This window comes from Balaenoptera borealis, assembly GCF_965194805.1.
Source record: "Balaenoptera borealis genome assembly, chromosome: 19".
Taxonomy (NCBI): Eukaryota; Metazoa; Chordata; class Mammalia; order Artiodactyla; family Balaenopteridae; genus Balaenoptera; species Balaenoptera borealis.
In genome coordinates this window covers 67,307,041-67,328,623 of record NC_138878.1, presented here as the reverse complement: position 1 = coordinate 67,328,623, position 21,583 = coordinate 67,307,041, and the positions used below count along the sequence as shown (strand labels likewise).

Here is a 21,583-nt window from a genome sequence, read left to right as displayed (position 1 = left end):
AAGACTGCTCATTCCTGCTGGTCCCTGAAGCCTGGCATTTGGAGGATGGGTGTGGGAGGTGGGGGAGGCCCCTGTATCAGCAGAGGGGACCCACCTGAGGTGAAAGGTGGGATGCAGACCGGACACACGAAGGCACTCTGTGCTCACACATACCCCATCACAATCACATTCTGGACCCTGCCCTTCCCCCACCGCACATCCCCCAGTTCTGTTGGCTGACACCCGGGAGAAACGAACTCCAAGGACCACACTACCTGCCCCGCCCAGAGACATCATCAACATCCCCCGCGGTCCCGCCCCTCGCCATAAGCCCCGCCCCGGCTTGCAACTGCTCCTGCGCGCTCCAAGCCGGGAGCGACTCCCAGAAGCCCTTGGGGCGCTGTTCTGTCTAGCGGCGCGGCCTGTACTTCCGGCCAGACTCGGTTCCTGTGTGGACAACCACCTGGGCAGCCGCGGTCCGGAAGGGCCAGGAGCCGCTGACTTGGGGCCGAGTCGACGGACGCTGTGTAGGCCCAAACGGGCCCTCTCCTCCCCGCCCGCGCTCCTCTTGGCGCCGCCGGGACGCCGGCCGGGACTCCGTTTCCCAGAGGGCGCCGCGGCTGACGGACACGCCCACTTCCGGCGGCGGCCCGCCACCTGGGTTCCAGCTGGCTAGGCAGGGTGGCGGGCTCGGCGGCCGGCCGGGCGGGGCCCGCTGGGTGCCCGGCGTGCCCGGGCGGGCTGGGTGTGTTTGCGCGACCCCGGGGGCGTGTGCGCGCACGGTGGTGACATGCGGGGGGCGGCGAGCGCGCGGGCCCGCGGCCTGGGATCGCCGCCGCGGCAAGGCGTCCCCCGCACAAAGCCCGGAGCGGGCCGCGGCCGGAGCGCGGGGACCCCGGTCGCTTTCCCTTGCCCTGTCCGGGGAAGGCCGCGCGCAAGGAGTGGCCTCACATCCAGGGGCCAGCGGGGAGCGGCGACCACGGGGCCTGAGAACAGAGGTGAGTGTGACAGGTGGCCCGGCGGGTGGACGGGGACGAATTCATCCTCTCAGGGTGAGGGGAGGGTGGGGTCTGGGACAGGAGGCCTCTCGGGGCCCAAGTGCTGGTGAATGGCGTCCCTGGGCTCCGGGGCTGTCGGACAGGGGCATCCAAAGGCTTGGAAATTCACCGCGAGAGCATCAGTCCGCGGTACAGGATCACTGTAACCGGACACCTCCCTGTTTCAGGGCTCCCAGAGGGAAGAAACGCCCCCTCCCTATCCGTGACAGCCTCTAGTAGAGTAGCGACCACATCCCAGGTGACCCTTCAAAACTGGTCCCATCCTACACATGCTCGAGCATTTGACGCTCCACTTGTTGAATCCGTTTCTGATTTACAGCTGTCGTTTAAGACTCAGTAGGAAGGGAGCGCGGTGTAGATCTGGCCTGTAGCTACTTCTCTCTCTTCCCCCAGCTCTGCCTTCCGGGGACACGGCCTTCGTGCAGGTGAGGAGACACAAGCAGGAGGCGGCAGGGACAGGAATTGAACGGCAAGCCACCTCCCAGGTGAGTTGGCATTTCCTCTCTCCTCTCTGAAATACAAGCTTGCTTTTCAGGACTTAATGTTTATTTTCTTTTAAAAGTTTTCAATCTAAGAGACCTGTCAGGGGAGCTGGTTCCCATTTCCTCACATTCTGGTGAGTGAGGGGCGACAGGGACAGCCCAGGGCCTCCCTCCCTGCTTCCTCTTCATCCCACTCAGAGTTCGTTCTTCAGTGAAGAAACGATTCAGCCCCTCCTTGTGCAGCTTTTCTCAGAGGAACTCTGACGGAGCAGAAAGGTACTCTTTAGCGCAAACAGGACAGCCCCTTGTGTTGTACCTGGTGTGTTTGGTATTCTCTTTGTGCCAGCCCCTGGAGAGACAGATGGCTAAGCCCCAGGCCCTGCTCCCAAGGAGCTCACAGCCTGTGGGTGGAAAGTCATGGAAGCATACAAGGTTCTGAGTGTGAGTTTTAGGACCAGGTACTGTGAGAGCAGGCGGGAGGAACTCTTGGCTCGTAGCTGCCTGTCGGGGAAGAGTAAGGAGGTGATTTCTGAGCCCCATGTTTTGAAGGGAGAGGAGAGGTTTGGCAGACAGAAGAGGAAAGGGCAGCCCTGGTGCAATATGGAAGGCTGTCTTTTCCTCACTTGATTGCGTTGCTTCTTAGAATGCTAATAAATTTTTTGTTTCTGTCAGCTGTGTCTCCTAAATATGTGATCGCCAGCTCATAAACGTATGAGCTGGATTCCAGTTGCCCAGACTGCATAGATTACCAGTGATCTCCATCCGCATTACCAAAGGCAGTGCTCAATTCTTCGTCTTCCTTGATTATCTTTGGCACTTGATGACTGTTGGCGTTTGAAATAGTTCAGGGGTTGACAGGCTTTCACTGTAAAGGGCCAGGTAGTAAATATTTTAGGCTTTGCAGGCTGTGAGGTCTGTGCTGCAGCTACTTCCCTCTGCCTTCTAGAGCTAAAGCAGCCACAGACAATATGTGATTGGGTGGGGTTGCGTTCCAATAAAATTTTACTTACAAAAACAGGTAACTGCCACCCCCTGAAAGAGCTCGCCCTGGCCCGCCCACCTTCCTGACTTCTCAGCTTTCACTGCTGGTTCCTCCTCATCCTCCTGACCTACAGCTGTCGCTGTGCCTCTGGGCTCTGTACTTGGCTCTCTCCTCTTGTCTGTCTGCAGCACTTCCCTTGGGGAGGTCAGCCCGTTGTTGTCTGCACAGACCAGCCAAGCACTGGCTTCTCCCAATCCGCCTTTCCAGCCCAAAGCTCTCCTCTGAGCTCCAGGCCTCTGTGTCCAACTGGACTCCTCCGCGTGAATGTCGAATAGGTAACGCAAACCTAACACGTCCAGACCCAGGTTCCTGGGGTTCCCCCCGACAGTTGTCTCTGTCTCTGTTGCAGTTTCATGCTCTGAGTTACTCAGGCCAAAAGCTCTGCTGTCATTCTTGTCTCCTCTCTTGCCCTCACCTCCCACGTTTGGTCCATTTGCAAATCCTGTCAGCACTGTTTTCATGTTGTGCCCAGAATCTGACGGTTATCACCACTGCCGCCACCGCCTCGGTCCTCGTTATCTTACCGTTGGCCCCTTCTACTCATGCTCCCCGTGGTCGCTTCCCAGGGCAGCAGCCAGAGGAGTCTCTTCTGTCACTGTCTGCTCAGACGCCCCGACGGCTTTCCCAAGTGAAGGCCAGATCCTTAATGTGACTGACAGGGCCCCGGGTGACCCGGCCCCAGGACCTCTGACACGTGCTACCACACTCCCCCATCACTCACTCTGCTTTCTCAGAAGTTGCCTTCTCGTTTTCCTGATCACTGTGTCTAAAATTTCAGAGCCTCCCACCCAAATTCCTCACACCCCTCTTCCTTGCTTTACTTTTTAAGACTCTTAGCACTTTTCAACATACTATATACTTAGTTTATCTGGTTTTCTCTTGTCTGATTCTCTTGTACCACAAAGTACATTTGACACAGGCAGGGATTTTGGATACTTTTGCCCCAACGCCTGATACGGAAAATATGGGGTGGATGAATGTGTGAATGTAGTCTTAAAGTTCTCTTGGAGCCAATGTTTCACTATTTCATATAGCATTACAATGATACTTTTTATACCTGAAAATGTGCATTATCTCTGATTACTTTCTATGAGTATATTCCCAGAAGTTTTTCTTTCCTTGTGGATTAAAGTTTACCAAACTTACATGAAAACAAAATACTTTAAAAATTATATGTGGATGGAACAGCAGTAGGGCCTCAAAAGCTAGAATTCTAGATTTTACTTTTTTACTTTAAAAAAAAGTAAACTTTACCCCCCTCAAAAAAAATTATTACAGACTTTTCATTTGTGTATTTTAAAAATTAACTGAATTGAATTGAACCAAAAAAAACCCCTTTGATGCATTTTTTTTCCTGTAAAATACTTTTTTTTTTTTTGAACTGTGGTTTGTTTGTTTTAATTTTTATTCATTTGTTTGACTGCACCGGGTCTTAGTTGCAGTGTGTGTGATCTTTAGTTGCGGCACGTGGGATCTAGTTCCCCAACCAGGGATCGAACCCAGGCCCCCTGCTTTGGGAGCATGGAGTCCTAACCGCTGGACCACCAGAGAAGTCCCTCCTGTAAAATACTTTTTACTCGTTTTTTCCTGTAAAATGTTAACACAAAGTATTTTTCTGTAAGGATAAGGTTGCTTTTTGGTTTTTATTTGTTTTTAAAGTTTATCTCGTCTTTATTATGATTGAGAGTTAAAGCACCAGATCAATTTCATATTATCAGTACAGATTCTGTACCTGTATGTTTCCTCTGTGGTGTAGTATGACCCTGTGAAACCCACTTGAAAGTCTACACGCCTGTATGATGGCAACAGGAATAAGACCAGGACCTGCACATTCTCGCTGTGTCCTCACATGGTGGAAGGGGCTGGGGAGGTCTCTGGGGCCTCATCTGTAAGGACACTAATCCCATTCATGAGGGTGGGCCTCCCAGAGGCCCCCACCTCCAAATACCATCGCACAGGGCATTAGGATGTCAACGTAGGAAGTTTAGGGGGACACAAACATTCAGACAAAGAGCTAACAAAAGTCATTGATTCTGTATATAAGGAGCAATCTGTATAAACTGGGAAAATGTCTTAAAAGGATATGCACATACTGTTACTTTGGGGTCCCTCTGGAACATGGGATTGGAGAGATGGGGAAGGGGATGTTTCTTATTAAGAAGAAAAATCAAACCCAAAAAAACCCAGTTGCCAAGTATAAGAAAATATTTGAACTTGTATTCTTCTCTTTAAGGGCCCCCAAATTCCAGTTTTACCAATAACAAAGTAGTAACAAATGCTAGAAATATAGGCAACATTTTCTCTGACTCCAACAGACTTATAAAGTTACTGTAAAGATCCTGTGAAGATATTTTAAAAGACAGTGTAATTTGTATACAATTTATATACTACATGTACTGTATATATTTTGTTTCATTTAGTAAGGAATATCTGAAAGCTATTTAAATATCTGAAAAAAATAAGTGCAAGACTTCCCAGCCAAGGAGCAGGCAGTTAGAATTGTAAGATTGGAATCTGCAAAAACCCATCATTCATTCATTCATTCATTCATTCATGCTGTGCCAGGTCTCAGTTGTCGCACGTGGGATCTTTGTTGCAGCATGCGAACTCTTAGTTGTGGCATGCATGTGGAATTGAACCTGGGCCCCTGCGTTGGGAGCACGGAGTCTTACCCACTGGATCACCAGGGAAGTCCCCAAAACCCATCTTTTAGAATTGGGTCAGAAAAGTAGCCTCTGTCTCAGCACCTATGTCTTTGAATGCAATTGAGAATGTTTGCCAAAAAAAAAAAAAATCTGCATTGAAATGTTTTGTTTGTTTTTAAACCACTTTGTTGAGGCAAGATTGACACATAGAAAGCTGCACATTTTTAATATGTACAACTCGCTGAGTTTGAGGATAAATATATACTCATGAAACCAGCACCCCCATCAAGACCATAGACTTATCTATCAGTCCCCAAAGTTTCCTCCCTTCCCTCTTTAGTATTCTTACTTTTTTGGCAGTGAAAGCGCTTAGCATAAGACCTACCTTCTTGTCCGACTTTAAGAATGCAGTGCAGGGAATTCCCTGGCGGTCCAGTGGTTAGGACTCCGCGCTTTCACTGCTGAGGGCCTGGGTTCAATCCCTGGTTGGGGAAGTAAGATCCCACAAGCCGTGGGGTGTGGCCAAAAAAGAAAAGAATACAGTGCAGTTTTTTTAGCTATAGGCACCGTGCTGTACATTAGAACTCCAGAACTTACTCATCCTGCATTACTGAAACTTTGTACTCTTTGATCATCACCTCCCCATTTCCCCCTCCACTGGCCCCTGGAAGCCACCATTCTACTCTCTATTTCTAAGAGTTGGGACTATTTTAGATTCCACATATAGGTGAGATGGATCATGCAGTGTTTGTCCTTCTCTCCGGCTTATGTCACTTAGCATATGCTTCGAAATGTTTGGGTTTTCATATACCTGAAGATTTCCACTGCTGAGTCTTGCGCAATTTTCAAAACTTGAAGGCATTTAAGGAACCGCTGGTGCAAAATGCAGGTCAATAACAGATCAGGGTGAACAACCTAGGGAACAAGAGCCGAGCCTGCTTAGCGAGGTAAGCGCCCCTGCCAGTCACTCAGCCAGCAAATCCGTTCCTCTGCCTTCGAAGCTGGGTGCGCTCACTTGAGGACTTGCTGCTGCGAGCCGGCCTGCATTTGAGTCTTTGCTCAAGGCTGACTAAGCAGTTCCCGGCTGTTTCCCACAAGTATTACCAGGTGTTTTCCGTGTTTTATGGGGCCTTGGCGTCTCCCGCTTAGGAGAGCCCTGCGTCGGGACTTCACCATCTCCACACAAAGCAAAATACCACTCACAGAATCCTTTACACAGTTCAGTTAAAAATCTTCAAAGTTGGTGCAAGTTAAAGAACGTGTGATAGTATTATATATTATTCAACAGATACCAAATCTCCAAGGGGCTTTTGTTGCTGGTAGAATTTAAATGGAAAGGTTGAGCCGTGGGTCAGCGTCAGCACAGCGAACGTTCATTTGGCGTTTACAAGGCACCTCACATTCTGAGCGCCGTCCTTGTGCCATCCTTTTTAACCCAGGTCACGGTCTGTGAGGTTGGTTTTGTTGATGTTTCCCTTTTAAACATGGGCAACTGAGACATAGAGGGGTTAAGTAACTAGCCGAGGTTTCAGAGCCGGTGAGTGGACGGAGTCCTGAATTCAGCCTTCGGGGTAGTTGGACTTTTTTGCTTCCTGATTTGAGTCTATGCTTTGAAAATCCCAAGGCTGCCAGATATTTAAATATACCTTCTGTTAGCCTCAGATTCTGGGGGTCAGAGTTTGAATTGAATAAATGTTCAAAATACATTAGGTTGTATCAGCATTGTACACTGAAATCCTAAAAATATGCTACATAAAATTCCACCAGCAGTGCATGAGCAGCAGACCCAGTCGTAAGCGGGCTTGCAATGCCTCCTCGATATTTGCCCGCTTCTCTGAGATGGCACCTTGATTCTCTTTTTGTAATTGTGGTGTAGTTGACAACATAGTGATTCACAATTTTTAAAGGTTATACTCTACTTATAACTATTGTAAAATGTTGGCTGTATTCCCTGTGGTGTACAATACACCTTGATTCTCAAAGGCATCTTATTAATGAAAAGCCTTATCATAGTTTTCATTCTAATTATACACTCATCTTCATTTCAGAAAAAAAGAATTCGGTTAGTTTGTTTTAAGTGAACATTCAACATGTAGTGAACACTAAAAGCAAATAGAAATCCTTAGAACACACTTTGGGGTTTAGTCATGTGATGTTCACCTCCAGGTTTATTTCCCCATTTTTGTTTTTTTTTCCCTGGGAGAAAGAAGGATTTATCATGACTTGCAGGAAGTGATGCGAACACTGGGGATCCTTCCCAAAGCAGTGTCTCCTATTTCCCCATTCTTGTGCTGAGCCAGGGCACTTGACTATCCTCGTGGTAAAAAATGCTGTGGTACCTATTGTGCGTGGAACAGTTTAGCCTCCGTTATTTATTGTTTCTAATTGATGTCACATATTTCTCTTGTGTGTACCTCCTGTCACCGGCACAAAATTGCCAGTTCTCCAAGGGTAGAGGCTCTCTATTTTTCTCTTTTCTCTGAAGTTTACGATGTAATGAGGCCCGCTGTCCAGTAATTAACTAGATTTCCACATCACTGGGTATTTTCCCTTACATATAATCTCCTACCTAAAATGAAGAGGGGGTAACCCTTAGACCCCTATATTAACTTGCAAGGACTGCCATAAGGAGAACACCACAGGCTGGGCAGCTAAAACAACAAACAGTATACCGTTCTGGAGGACAGAAGTTTAAGACCAAGGGGTGAGTGGAGTTGGTTTCCCCTGAGGCCTCTCTCGTTGACTTGCAGACAGTCGCCCTCTCGCTCTGTTGTCACATGGTCCTCCCTCTGCGCTCACCCATCCCTGATTTCTTCCTCCTCTTACAGGAATACCAGTCAGATCGGATCAGGGCCCAACCGTGTGACTTCATTGAACTTTTAGTCACCTCTTTGAAGGCCCCGTCTCCAAAAACATTCACCTTCTGGGTACGGGGGGTTAGGACTTCGACGTGTGCATTTGGGGGGCAGGGCCTGAGCACTGGTCCAGCAAGAATGTGGTTTTGTCGTTGCAGAGCTTGGTGACATTTGGGGATGTGGCTGTAGAGTTCTCCCCGGAAGAGTGGGCGTGGCTGGACTCTGCTCAGAGGAGTCTGTACCGGAGTGTGATGCTGGAAAACTACAGGAGCCTGGTCTCGCTGGGTAAAGGCCCCTCCCTCCCTCCTCATCACCACGCCCTGCGCCGTCCTCTTCCTTCAAGCCAAGGACAGACCCACAGCATGACCACGTCCCGTTTCTTCTTACATATTTAGGACTTTGTGTTTCTAAGCCCAAAATGATCTCCTCATTGGAACAGAGGAAGGAGCCCTGGGCGGCGAAGAGAACGTTGACAAGAGGTGGGTGTCCAGGTGAGCGTGGGAGACCCAGGTGGGGTGAGGCCGTGGCGGTCGCAGCTCCGCGCCCTCAGACACCTGGGATCATCAGCGGACTTGAGCCTCTGGCCTGGAGGGAAAATCAAGGCCTGGGCTTTGCAAATTCTCCTTCTCTCCATCTCTTCTCTCCACCTCTGCTTCCCCCCCCCACCAAGTGTAACTTTTTTGTTTGTTTGTTTGTTTTTATGGCCACGCCACGCAGCCTCTGGGATCTTAGTTCCCCAACCAGGGATCGAACCCGCGCCCCCCTGCAGTGGAAGGCAGGGTTCTAACCCCTGGACCACCAGGGAAGTCGTGTTACAACTCTTGTAACTCTTGTCCTCTCCTCTGGATCTCATGTTTTCCCAGCACCCGTCTTACCCTTTTGCCTTTCACACTTACACAGTCGTCACTTTCTTTAAAAATCTTCGGCTGATTCTGATGTGGTTTTTACTATCTTATTTCTCTTTGATGAAATGACTTTCATTTATAGACTTCTTTTAACTGATTGTTACTGCGCATCAGCTTTCAGTGAGCCCACCAGGTGGTGGCTGGGAAGATGAGCCTAAGCCATTAGAAAACTAACCATCCCGTAGGGACGGTAAGACATTTCTGTACACATAAGTGCAGTAGAAAGTGCTGTCCTACATATGATTAGTGTAAATAGGTACCTAAGAGGAAGAAAAAAGTCATTCCCGGTTTCAAGCCAGGGAAACAAGGCACAAGAGTAGAGCCTTGAGCAGAAAGGTGAGAACAAGAAGAAAGAGATTGGTAGTTCAGGAGAGGATTTGTTTTGGGCCGTGATCTGCCTGGGGTCCAGGCGGACTTCCCCCGTGCAAACAGGCTGCACACAGGTGGACGATTGGCTCTCAGAAGGAAAGGACGCTGATTCTGATTTGATGGAATGTTCTTGCAGATGTTGTGATGCAGATATCATCATATTTATACCACTTGGGTGTACAGAGATTTCAACCACAACACTATTTCTGGAATAGCAAGTTAACCAAGTAAGACAAAGAATCAGAATTACAGATTTCTTTTGGAGGTTCCTGTAATAGGAAATGACTACCGTTTCTAAAGAATTGAGAATCTTGTAAGACCTCTTTGTTCAAACCGTACTTCGGCAGAAAAGTTTGTGTCAACAGGACAGTTTACAAACTGTGACAACTCACGTGGGTCATCGTATGACCCAGGAGAACTGGAATGGCGTTCTGGGGGAAAGTTTGCCATTTATCATGGTACTAAATCACATTCTCTGAGCTAGTTTTCTGAGACAGAACTGTTTTTTCCCCTTCTGTTGACCCTTCCTCTCTTGCTGAGACTGTAGTTGATTTTGAAGACTTGTACTTTTAAGGCCAGGATCTGAACATTGGTTAGTTAGCATTGTAATCAAAAAAAAAAAAAAAAAAGAGCTAGAGAAGAAATTTTTGCTAAATAAAATGGAGAAAGAGTCAAAGTGAGACTTCCATAATAGCACTGAGATAAGGATCACATAGCGTTTCCTTCAATAGGCTCTGCCCCCTCTTTGTCTAGTTTGGCCACATTTTATCTTAGATTTAAATCTCTATGAGCTCTCTCACCTCCTGCACTTCGATCTCTTTCTCCAGTCTCCTGCTAAAACTATAACATGCACTACTTGGTCAACATTTAGGTGTGAAAACTCACATTGTGTCCTTTAGGATTAAAGCTATGCAAATTTGTGAATGGAATGCCAATTGGTCATATAAAACAGCTTTTGAAACAGTATACTTTTTTGAGGATTTTCTCCTGTCTGATTACATTTTGGAAGATTTCTTCATACTAGTATGTAATCGAAGAGATATTTACCTTCTTAAAAATATCTTTTAGACTCACGGGCTCTGCCAGAGACCAAGGAGTTATCTTCAAAGAAGAACTTCTGTGAAGAAAAGTCATCCCAGGCGGTGCTAATGGAGAGGCCCACAACCTGCAGTCTGGAGTGCTCCGTTCTAGGGGAAGACTGGGGTTACAGTGCTGTGTTGGAGAGGCATCTGGTGAGTCAGGGTGTAAATGGAGGGGGAGACATGCTTACAGATAAGTTGCACGAGGTAGACTTGGCGAGATTCCTAGTAAGGCACTTACAGAGGCAACGCTGATGACTCCCAGGAGCTTCCTTGTGTCCTTCACAAAGAAACCCTTCCTTAGGAAAGCGATCTTTTCTGCAGGAAGTGTGGGAGAAGTTTCCATTGGAATCCAGGGCTGCTTACCGACAGTGTCCCCCCAGAAGAGAGAGTACCTGCAGTCTTGATACACACAAGGGGGGACACTGGGTCACAGCAAGTCGTAAACAAGTCTGTTTAAATCAGAAATGTTCGACTTGTAATGGATGTGAGAAAACTTTGAATAGGATCTCAACCCTTCCTTTTCATCAGAGATTTCATACGAGAGAAAAACCCTCTGCAGACTTAATTGAACAACGTGTGTTGAATGTCAGGAAGCCTCCAGTGAACTTGAGAAAATCCATACCCTCTGTACCTTCATTCTCCTCCAAGAAATTACAGATTCTCCATGGCACAGTTTCCCCTATTTTTCTTTTCTTTCCCCCTAAATATATACGACATAACTAACTCAGTCAGCATGTGACCGGGATCACTCAGAACCTAGTGAGAATTCTTGGTACACAGCGCCTCTCACAGCATGTGGATGCAGCCCACCCCGCAGAGCCATCGTGGGTTCACAAGCACGGTTTGATGAAAAACGTGTTTGTACCATTTCAGGGCTTGGTGACCATCACGAACATGGCTGTAGACGTCTCCCAGCAGCCAGGCCCAACTCGGAAGAGTTTCCGTAAGAACGTCGTGTGGGAGGACCACAGTATGGGGGCAGTAGGTAAGGACGTTCCTCTCCCAAGTCTGAATCTTCAGGAGCCCCCATTTTCGTTCCTCAGTTTTGAATTGTGTGTGTGTGTTTGGGAGGGAGTGGTGTGGCGGGGTTGTCTTCCAAAGCATTGGGTTGAATTTTTACTCGCAATTCTTAAGAGTGTGACGTTTGTAGAGTTGAAAGTTAATATCTTTGTCATACTTGAAGCATCATCTTCAATATCCTTAAAATACTCTTCACTTTTCTTCCTGGTCCTTCCTGTAATTAAGCACTCTTCCTTCAAAGCCAAGGAATTGGTTGTCCATTTAAGAATGCCAAGGGTGTGACCGAAACCCCTGTCTTTTCCCATGTGCAGGACGTTGTGTGTCTGAGCCAGACTTGGTCTCTTTGCTGGACCTTGGGAAGGAACCCTGGGTGGTGAAAGGAGAGCTGGCAAGAGGCCCGTCCCCAGGTGAGCGCGGGAGGCCTGAGGTGGAAACGCCACTGCAGGCCAGAGTGTGGTTCTCACCAAAGAGGCCAGGTGCTCCCTAACATACAGAGAAAACCCACCACGTCCTCGGGTCTGGAAAGAAGATTGAGATCCGAGCTTTCAAAATTACACTGTTCTCTCCTCCTCCTCCCCTCCCCCTCCTCCCCCTCTTCTCCCCCTCCTCCGCCTTCCTCCCCTCCTCCTTGCCCCCCACCCCACCTTCTCTTGGTGGATAACTCCTCCCTGTAGCTCTGCTCCTGTCCTTGGCCACTCAGACATGGATCAACCACTTGGTTCCTTAAATGATCTCTTCCAGACCCCGAGGGTTTCTGGAGCTGTCTTCCAAAGGTCTGATGTTCGTGGTCAGATGGCCACTCACTTCGTGATGCATCCATTCCTGTAAGAACCACAAATTGAAGGAGGGAGCCACTCGGCTTGACATTGGCAGGCGATTGGAGAACGAGGGAATTTACACCTCTGTCCTCAGCCATCAAATATTTACTCCCATGGAGGGGATGACATGTGCATGGATGACTTGCATAAACCAGAGCTTGTGAAGTTCCCATCATGGCCTTACAGAGGCAAAGGAGAGGGTTCCCCCCAGAGAATCCTTGTCTGGGTTGGAGAGGGTGGGCAGACGGATTGCAAGAAGACGTGGGCGGAGGGCCATTTCTTCGATACACAAGGAAGGAAAAGAAACTTCTTTTGAAAATAATGGTTTTCAGAAAGTGTAATCCTGTCACCTGTCTGGGAAAGGAATAGAAAATCATAACCCTTAATCACAATATGTTAACAAGACAACTTTAGGCCCTTCAAGCCCTGATGAACACATATGTTGTTTTACGTGGTAGAAATAGAGTTTGCATTCCGTCCTGCGTACTGATGTTTTCACGTGAGTTCCATGTTCTGTGTGCCACTGCTCAATTAGGTTGCATCACATTTCTTGGTGTTAAAAATATACTTATAATAGGCACCTTTATGTTAGTGAAGGCTGTACATTTTGGGGATGCCTGTATCCCTGGAAGTGAAAATCTGCTGGGCTCTGAGAATTTTCTGTTCTAGTGACTAGCAATGAACAGATGACTAGATGTATGGGTTTAATTGCATCATCATAGCATTGGGTAGTTTGGTGAAAATGTTTAGCTTATTATTTGGTGAAAGATTATAGCCTAAAGTTATTTTTATATTATGAAAATGCGTTGAATACTTTCCCCAAATTTTGTTATTGTCTTTATCCTTTTGTAAAATGTCCCTCATTTATATCCATTTCTCTATTTGTGTCTTAAATTTTTTTTGTTTTTGATTTTTTTTTTTTTAATATTTGGCTGTGTCCAGTCTTAGTTGTGGCATGCAGGATCTTTCATTGCGGCGTGCAGGCTTCTCTCTAGTTGTGGCGTCTGGGTTTTCTCTCTCTAACTGTGGTGCACGGGCTCCAGAGCGTGTGGGCTCTGCAGTTTGCAGCACACAGGCTCTCTAGTTGAGGTGCACAGGCCCAGTAGTTACGACCACGCAGCATGTGGGATCTTAGTTCCCTGACCAGGGTTCAAACCCACATGCCCTGCATTGGAAGGCAGATTCTTTACTACTGGACCACCAGGGAAGTCCCTATTTTTTTGTTTTTTGGGGTTTTTTTTTTTTTTTTTTTTGGCTGTGCTGCACAGCATGTGGCATCTTAGTTCCCAAACCAGGGATCAAACCTGTGCCCCCTGCAGTGGAAGTGCAGAGTCTTAACCACTGCACTGCCAGTCCAGTCCCAGTGGGTTTTTTCTTAATGTAAACATTAATTTTTTAATGTATTATCTCAAACTATCTTTCACATATGGTAATTATTTTTCTTTTCACTAGAATTTTTTAAATTGTACATAAAATTTAAAAAAAATTTTATAGTCTAATATATTACTACTTTTATGATTTCTGCTTCTATTTGTATCCTTAGAAAGTAGACAGAAACTTCATCTAAGTGGCTGTCTAGTATTACAATATATGGAAATACCATAATTTACTTAACTAATTTACTGTTGAGGATATTTGAACCTTTAGGTTTTTTCCGGTTTTCACCTGTAATAAACGGTGGTCCAGTTTGTTCATATCTCTTTGCATGATCAAAGTATACATGTTTTTTAAGTTTCATGAACATAATAACAGGCTATAATACCATTGGTAAACAATATATGAGAATACCTGTTTCCATACATCTTCACTAATAGTATTTCAGGTTTTTTTTTATATTTTCCAAGCTGTGGGGTGAAAATTGAGTTTTGTTTAATTTTTATTTTGCAGACTACTTGTGAAGTTGGGAATACATGTGTTTAAATCCATTCAGGGTTTATACTCTGTTAGTGATGTCTTCATGCCCATTGCCCACATTTCTGCTGGGTCATATTTCCTTGCCTGTATATAGCATGAATGTAAATCCTGTTTTATAAATGTGATATTTTTTCCCCCAATTTCCTGTGGCTTGAAAGGTTGCATGAGGTGTTTCTTGCTATCCAGTATTTTAGATTGTGTGGTAGCTTCATTTATAGAAGCTTTAGCTTTGATTTTTGTTTCATTCATGGTTTTTTGTTTTTGTTAATAGATATATTACTCCCATTTGTGCTGTACGACAAATTTGTTTGGTCTCGTTTCTGTTGCTTATTTAACTCTTCCTTGTTTCTCTCCATGAATACATTATTAAGTCTTCCTGTCCATGAACACAGGATGTCTTTCCATTTATCTAGCTCTTAATTTTATTAAGCAATGTTTGTAGTTTTCAGTGTACAGTCTTGCACCCTTTAAGGTAACCTTATTCCTCAATAATTTATTCCTTCACTGCTATTTTTCATGGAATTATTTTCATAATTTCCTTTTTAGATTGTTCATTCCTAGTGTATGGAAATACAGCTGATTTTTGTGTGTTGATCTTGTATACTGCAGTTTTGATGACTTGATGTATTAGCTCTAATACCTTTCTTGTGGATTGTTTAGGGTTTTCTATATATGGGATGATATCATCAGCAAGTACAGTTTTTTTGTTCCTTTCTAATTTGGATGCCTTTTATTTCTATTTCTAATTGCTCTGGCTGGAACTTCCCAGGTATCTTTGTCTTGTTATTGACCTAAGAAGGAAAGCTTTCAGTGTTTAGATGCCATTTAAAAAAAAATACTTTATTTTCCTTTTTTAAAGATCATCTTTTCCCAAACATCTGACTCTCTGCATCATCTCTCTCCCCAACACCACTTTCATCTCTGTACATTTATTGTGATATAGCTCTACTTGCACAAGTTTTTGGTACATGCTAAGTGATTTAGCAAAGGGATTTCAGACATAATCATTCCTCCCTGCAAGCCTGTAGTCTGAGGTAAGCTATACACCTGATCAGTGGTTGTATGATGTAATTAAATATAATATCAGCACTCACTATTTTTACAAAAACAGTCTCTCCAGAATGAGAAATTCCATTACTAAATGGCCAGAGAAGAAGTGAGGATTTTGTCAGGCTTGCAGAAGCAAGCAGGTCAGTGTAAAAATGATTTCTATGTGACCGCTGAACTTTAGCCATCAGTTGGCGCCATAGGTTCTGTTGAAATCAGTCAAATAAGATACGGTTGACAGAAACACCGTTTCTGGTTGTAGGGGAGTGATTGGGCTTTCAGGCCTCTTAATGAACGTTATAGAATACACTGTCCTTTTGTGTTTGGTGTGCTTCTTGGAACAACTTTGGTGACATGATGACTGCCCTGGCATCAAAGCTGCATAGCCAGGGGTGAGAAAGGGTGAAGAGAATGAGTGTCATAGACTGTATTTTTAGGTGATGTGATTGCAGAACATTTTTCCGACTCCTGACGCTTCTGATGAGTGACTGATTCCACATACATTTAACTTTTTTTCTATTCACCTCTCTTGGGTTCCCATATGAACCCAGTCTGGGGTCGTCTTACATACATTGTAGACTGCATTTTCACATGTTTTAGAGGTGCACAATTTATGTGGTTTAATTAGGGTTTAATTCACCAATTAGTGAGTTTCTTCACAGTTTTCCTTTTAGTAGATTCCTTTTTTCCCAGCCTATAATAAAAGAAATGTTTGTTTCTTGTTTATTTTCTTGATATCTTTCAGGCCAGCAGTCTATACATGAAACCCAGGAGTTATTTCCAAAGCAGGATTCATTTGCTGAAGTGGTAACGGACAGAACTTCAAACAGTAACCTAGAGAGTTCCACTTTCAGAGGAAGCTGGGATTCTGAGGGTCTGTTTGAAAGGAAACTGGCAGGTCAGAAAACACAATTCAGGCAGGAGGCAGTCACTCACAACAAAACCCTCTCTAAGGAAAGAGAGTGTCCATATAACAAATCTGGAAGATGGTTCCACTTGGACATTTCAGAAGAGAGAGTTCACCGCTGTGATTCAGTTAAGAAAACTTTCCCCCCAAGTTCAGTGGTAATAAAACATGCAGGAATCTATGCAGGAAAAAAACTTTTCAAATGTAATGAATGTAAGAAAACCTTTACCCAGAGCTCATCCCTCACCGTGCATCAGAGAATTCATACTGGAGAGAAGCCCTATAAATGTAGGGAATGTGGAAAGGCCTTCAGTGACGGCTCATCCTTTGCCCGACATCAGAGATGTCACACCGGCAAGAAGCCCTACGAATGTATGGAATGTGGGAAAGCCTTCATACAGAACACATCCCTTATCCGTCACTGGAGGTATTATCACACTGGGGAGAAACCCTTTGACTGCATCGACTGTGGGAAAGCCTTCAGTGATCACATCGGACTCAATCAGCACAGGAGAATTCATACTGGAGAGAAGCCCTACAAATGTGATGTGTGTGACAAAGCCTTTAGGTACGGCTCATCCCTGACTGTCCATCAGAGAATTCACACAGGAGAGAAACCATACGAATGTGACGTGTGTAGAAAAGCCTTTAGCCATCATGCCTCGCTCACTCAGCACCAAAGGGTGCATTCTGGAGAGAAGCCTTTTAAATGTAAAGAATGTGGGAAAGCCTTTAGGCAGAATATACACCTTGCTAGCCATCTGAGGATTCATACTGGCGAGAAGCCCTTCGAATGTGGGGAATGTGGTAAGTCCTTCAGCATCAGTTCCCAGCTGGCCACCCATCAGAGGATTCATACCGGAGAGAAGCCATACGCTTGTAAGGTCTGCAGCAAAGCTTTCACCCAGAAGGCTCACCTGGCGCAGCATCAGAAAACTCACACAGGAGAGAAACCCTACGAGTGTAAGGAATGTGGGAAGGCCTTCAGCCAGACTACACACCTTATTCAACACCAGCGAGTTCACACAGGAGAGAAACCCTATAAGTGCATGGAATGTGGGAAGGCCTTTGGCGACAACTCCTCCTGCACTCAGCACCAGAGGCTTCACACTGGCCAAAGGCCCTATGAATGTATTGAATGTGGGAAGGCCTTCAAGACAAAGTCGTCCCTCATCTGTCATCGCAGAAGTCACACTGGGGAGAAACCTTACGAATGTAGCGCGTGTGGCAAAGCCTTCAGCCATCGGCAGTCCCTTAGCGTCCATCAGAGGATTCACTCTGGAAAGAAACCGTATGAATGCAAGGAATGCAGGAAAACCTTCATCCAAATCGGACACCTCAATCAGCACAAAAGAGTGCACACGGGAGAGAGACCCCACAACCATAAGAGAAGCAGAAAGGTCTTCAGGCAGAGCACACACTTTGCACATCAGAGAATCCACACTGGAGAGTCACCTGCACGCCCCTCTTTACCTGCTACATCAAGTCCTGTGGATCTGTTACCCAAGTTTCTCTGGAATCCATCCTCACTCCCATCACTCTAGTCGGGAGACATTGTGACTCAGATAGACCTCTCCAGCAGTTTAAAACCTGTTCTCTCTCTTCTTTCTGTCTATTCTGTTCTTGTCCTGTACACGTTTGTTTTTCATGTTGTTGCAGTTAGAACGTGAAGATTTTTGTTTTAAGTGAAAATAGAATTCATTTACTCCTCATGTAAACACTTATGTTGAGATCCTTCATATTGGTTAATGCATAAGATGTGTGTAGCACAATGGCTGGTCCATACTAAGCGTTCAGTAATGTTAGCTCTTTTAAAAACATTGTTTTCAGACATTGAAAAGTTACCATAGGCAACTCTGACTGAAAATGATGCATAGAGTGAAGCTAAGAGAAGCCGGATATTAGATCAGGAACAGGCGTTTCAAGATAATCAGTGAGGCTTTGCCTGTTCTGGTGTAAAACTTGATTCCATAATGTTGAGTTAGTATTATGGCTTCTCATTTATCTGCATAAAGTGTAAGGTGCTGTGACCTTGGTGAGAAAATTACATCTGACAACAGTCTTAGAAAGTGTGTAGAGAACATGGGTGAGGAGGCCACCTGGAAGGAAAGAACTGAAACAATCAGAGGAAAAGACAAGGTTCACCTGCATACAGTTAAACCTTCTGACATGTTACTCAAGAATTAGAAAATTTGGCAAGATTTGATCATTTAAAGTCACCTGGGCTTATGCGTGAATTCCATTAAACTTTCAAAGAACCACTAACCTTGAGGCAGACTGAACTTGACTATGACTCATGGCCAGAGCCTCACTGACTGTTTTGTATGGCCCATGATCTGATTTTTAAAAATTATTTTAGGGCTTCCCTTGTGGCGCAGTGGTTGAGAGTCAGCCTGCCAATGCAGGGGACACGGGTTCGAGCCCTGGTCTAGGAAGATCCCACGTGCCGCGGAGCAACTAGGCCCGTGAGCCACAATTACTGAGCCTGCGCGTCTGGAGCCTGTGCTCCACAGCAAGAGAGGCTGCGATAGTGAGAGGCCCGCGCACGCGATGAAGAGTGGCCCCCACTTGCCGCAACTAGAGAAAGCCCTCGCACAGAAACGAAGACCCAACACAGCCATAAATAAATAAATTCATTAAAATAAAATTATTTTAATGGAGGAACAAGTGAAAAGAGTAATAGCTTAAGACAACATGAAAACTATATGAAATTTAAATTTCGGTGTCCATAAATAAAGTCTTATTGGCTCACAGCCATGCTCATTTGTTTACATACTGCCTAGGGCTGCTTTCACTCTACAATAGCAGACCTGAGTAGCTGCAGCAGAGACAGTATTGCCTGCAAAACTTCCAATATTTACTATCTCTCCTTGTGCAGAGAAAGCTTGCTGACTCCTGCTCCAGTGCAGAGAAAAATACATAAAAGTTTCTAATTATTTCTATGAGGATAATACAACTCTTCCATCAAAAACAAGAAAAACTATAAAGCAACTTATGAATAGAAGTGAAAGAATGTTATTAAACTGTTGAACAATAGGAAATGTCAATAAAAAGAGAAATACTATGTTTTTCTAGATGAAGTAATACTGTTAAAATGTTTGTAAATTGTCACTCCCAACAGAGTCCCCAGTAGGATGTGTTTGCTCTGACAGTTTTAGTTGAAAACCACACAAGGAAGGATGATTTGTCAAACATAGCAGGACATTTAAAAAATGTTTTGGTGGGACTTTCCTGGCGGTCCAGTGGTTAGGATTCTGTGCTTCCACTGCAGGGGTGTGGGTTCGATCCCTGGTGGGGGAGCTAACATCCCCCATGCTGCGTGGTGAGGCCAAAAAAAAAAAAAAGAATCGTTGAAAAAATGTTTTGGTATGTAATAAGATTAGTGTTTCATTATTGGGGAAATGATGTTGTAACAATTGATTATCCACTCTCCAAAAAGCGAAGCATACCTAGACCTTACAGAGAAATATAATACAGTTGTATTTATTGGCTCTAATTATGAAATAATATGTTAGAGGCAAACACAGAAAGGAGGAAGGCTTTACTGAGTAGGACATGGAGCCCTGGAAGACATGAAGAGAGTAAGCTGGCCTGTACAAAGATTTAAATAAACTTCGATATGGTGAAAGGTGTCAAAAAAGATGTAAGAGACAACTGGCAGAAAATACACAACACATATGAAAAAATATGTCGTTTAAGAACAGAGTGCAATGACACAAAGCAGTCGGGGAACTAGGCAGTGCTTACCAACAGGGGTGTCACAGTGGAAGAACTCGAATAAAGAAAATTTGTTAGGTTCGTAACCTCGTTGCTCAGAAAATTACAGATTTAAAACGACTCTTCTTGACTCGCAGATGGATTAAAATCTAAACTGCAGTTAATTTCCCATACTAGTTATCATTGTGGGAAAACAGGAGGTTGTTCATCATTACCAGTGTAGATTTGTCTCCTCCTGTTTGGGGTGGCAATATGGCATGACCTCTCCACACTATAAATATGCATTCCTTTTGAAACAGTAATTGGTAGATCTAGGAGTTTCATCCCAATGGAATAAATATATAGATATAAATAATGTTTATTGCAAAATCTTTTTAATTACAACAAATAGGATTTCAGTATCCTGCCAAGCAGATTGATTAAATTGTGATTATTCAATACAGTATTGTTCAGTTAGCAGAGATTAAGTTCTACATATGCTCCTATGGAGTATTGTCTGTCCACAATATATTAAATGCAATATGTGATTTGCAGAACTTTATGTGTAAAATAATCTTGTAGTCATAGAGTCAAAATTAATATTGAATATATATGTGTGCGTGTATATGTGTGTGTGTATATATATATTTTTTTCAGTATATATGTTGAAATCTGTTTTTGTCTTTAACACATGCGTTTCCTAGCTCTTTGTTGGCACTTTGCCTTCATTCTGTATTGTTCTGTTGGACTGCCAGTCACACATGGCACTAATTAAGCCAGTCAGGTTTTTCATTCTTTGTATTTTGACCGGAGACACGGGGCAAATATTAGGCTTTATGTATGGGCCATAAGGGATGTTTTCTTTTAGTCAGTATTCATTTTGATTGGTTGGGCCACTTGTTGTAACAGCTATTATAAAGATACAGAACATCACTCCTGGACCGCAAATAGGTGGAATTGAGTCAACCTTTGGCAGCAACCTAAAGATTTCTGCATCTCTACCTGTCTGATCCATTAAAATGATTCCTGCATCCTCACATCCTAGTTTTGTTTGGTTCTTTAAATCTTCAAGGTATCTGGTATCCTTTCAATATTTAACTTCTAAGTTGGAGTCATCTTTTATTCTCATATAGAAATTGGTACTAGAGGATGATTCTCAGACTACAGAGAAGCAGAATATTAAGGGCTGATTGAAAGAGATAGGTTAAAAGACAGAGAAACTTGTAATCCTGTGTTGTGTTAGGAAAGGATACTCATGATGCAGCAGGGTCCAGCCCACTGCACACGAGGGGCTGGATAGCTCTTACCAAAAACTAAAGGCAGCAATGCTAGCTCCAAAAGTAAGTGTGATGCTTGTTTACAATGAAATTAGATAATTAAAAGTGAAAGGCCACTTGAAATTCTGACCTTAAGAAAGGCATTGAAGTCAGATCTTTCTATGACTGTTGGGATTCTTCTTAGCTGCTTCTAACTGCGGGGCTGGCAAATCCTGAAAGCCAAGTGCAACAGTAGATCCAGGTGTTTGCTGAGCTACGATACTTACTGAATTCCCAACCTCGCCACTTCTCTTAAATGAAAGTGAAGTGTTGGGAAAGATTTGAATCCATGTAACTGGAATGGGGCTATCACGAAAGATTCAAGCATCTTAGAAAACTTTGACTTTCTCAAACCTTAAGAAACCTCCCTACTCATTCTCTTTGCCATAAATCTGTGACAAAACTCTTGAGTCTGCTTTTCTAGTCCCATCATTATTGCTTTCTTGGA

General features: G+C 44.5%; 1 protein-coding gene across 4 annotated transcripts; it reads left to right on the top strand.

The window, feature by feature from the left end:
• The first annotated feature begins 384 nt into the window (after positions 1-384).
• ZFP28 (ZFP28 zinc finger protein) lies at positions 385-20,856 on the top strand. 4 transcript variants are annotated; one of them, XM_082367907.1, is made up of 9 exons: positions 386-977; positions 1,431-1,522; positions 8,035-8,133; positions 8,220-8,346; positions 8,457-8,540; positions 10,404-10,567; positions 11,291-11,402; positions 11,749-11,844; positions 15,962-20,856. In XM_082367907.1, exons 1-9 carry the CDS (start codon positions 770-772, stop codon positions 17,665-17,667), a joined length of 2,688 nt encoding a protein of 895 aa, XP_082224033.1. In that variant the 5' UTR covers positions 386-769; the 3' UTR covers positions 17,668-20,856. The 4 variants fall into 4 exon arrangements, with proteins under 4 accessions (XP_082224034.1, XP_082224033.1, XP_082224032.1 ...); XM_082367906.1 differs by having other exon boundaries at positions 8,457-8,552; XM_082367908.1 differs by lacking the exon at positions 11,749-11,844 and having other exon boundaries at positions 385-977; positions 8,457-8,552.
• The last annotated feature ends 727 nt before the right edge of the window (positions 20,857-21,583 follow it).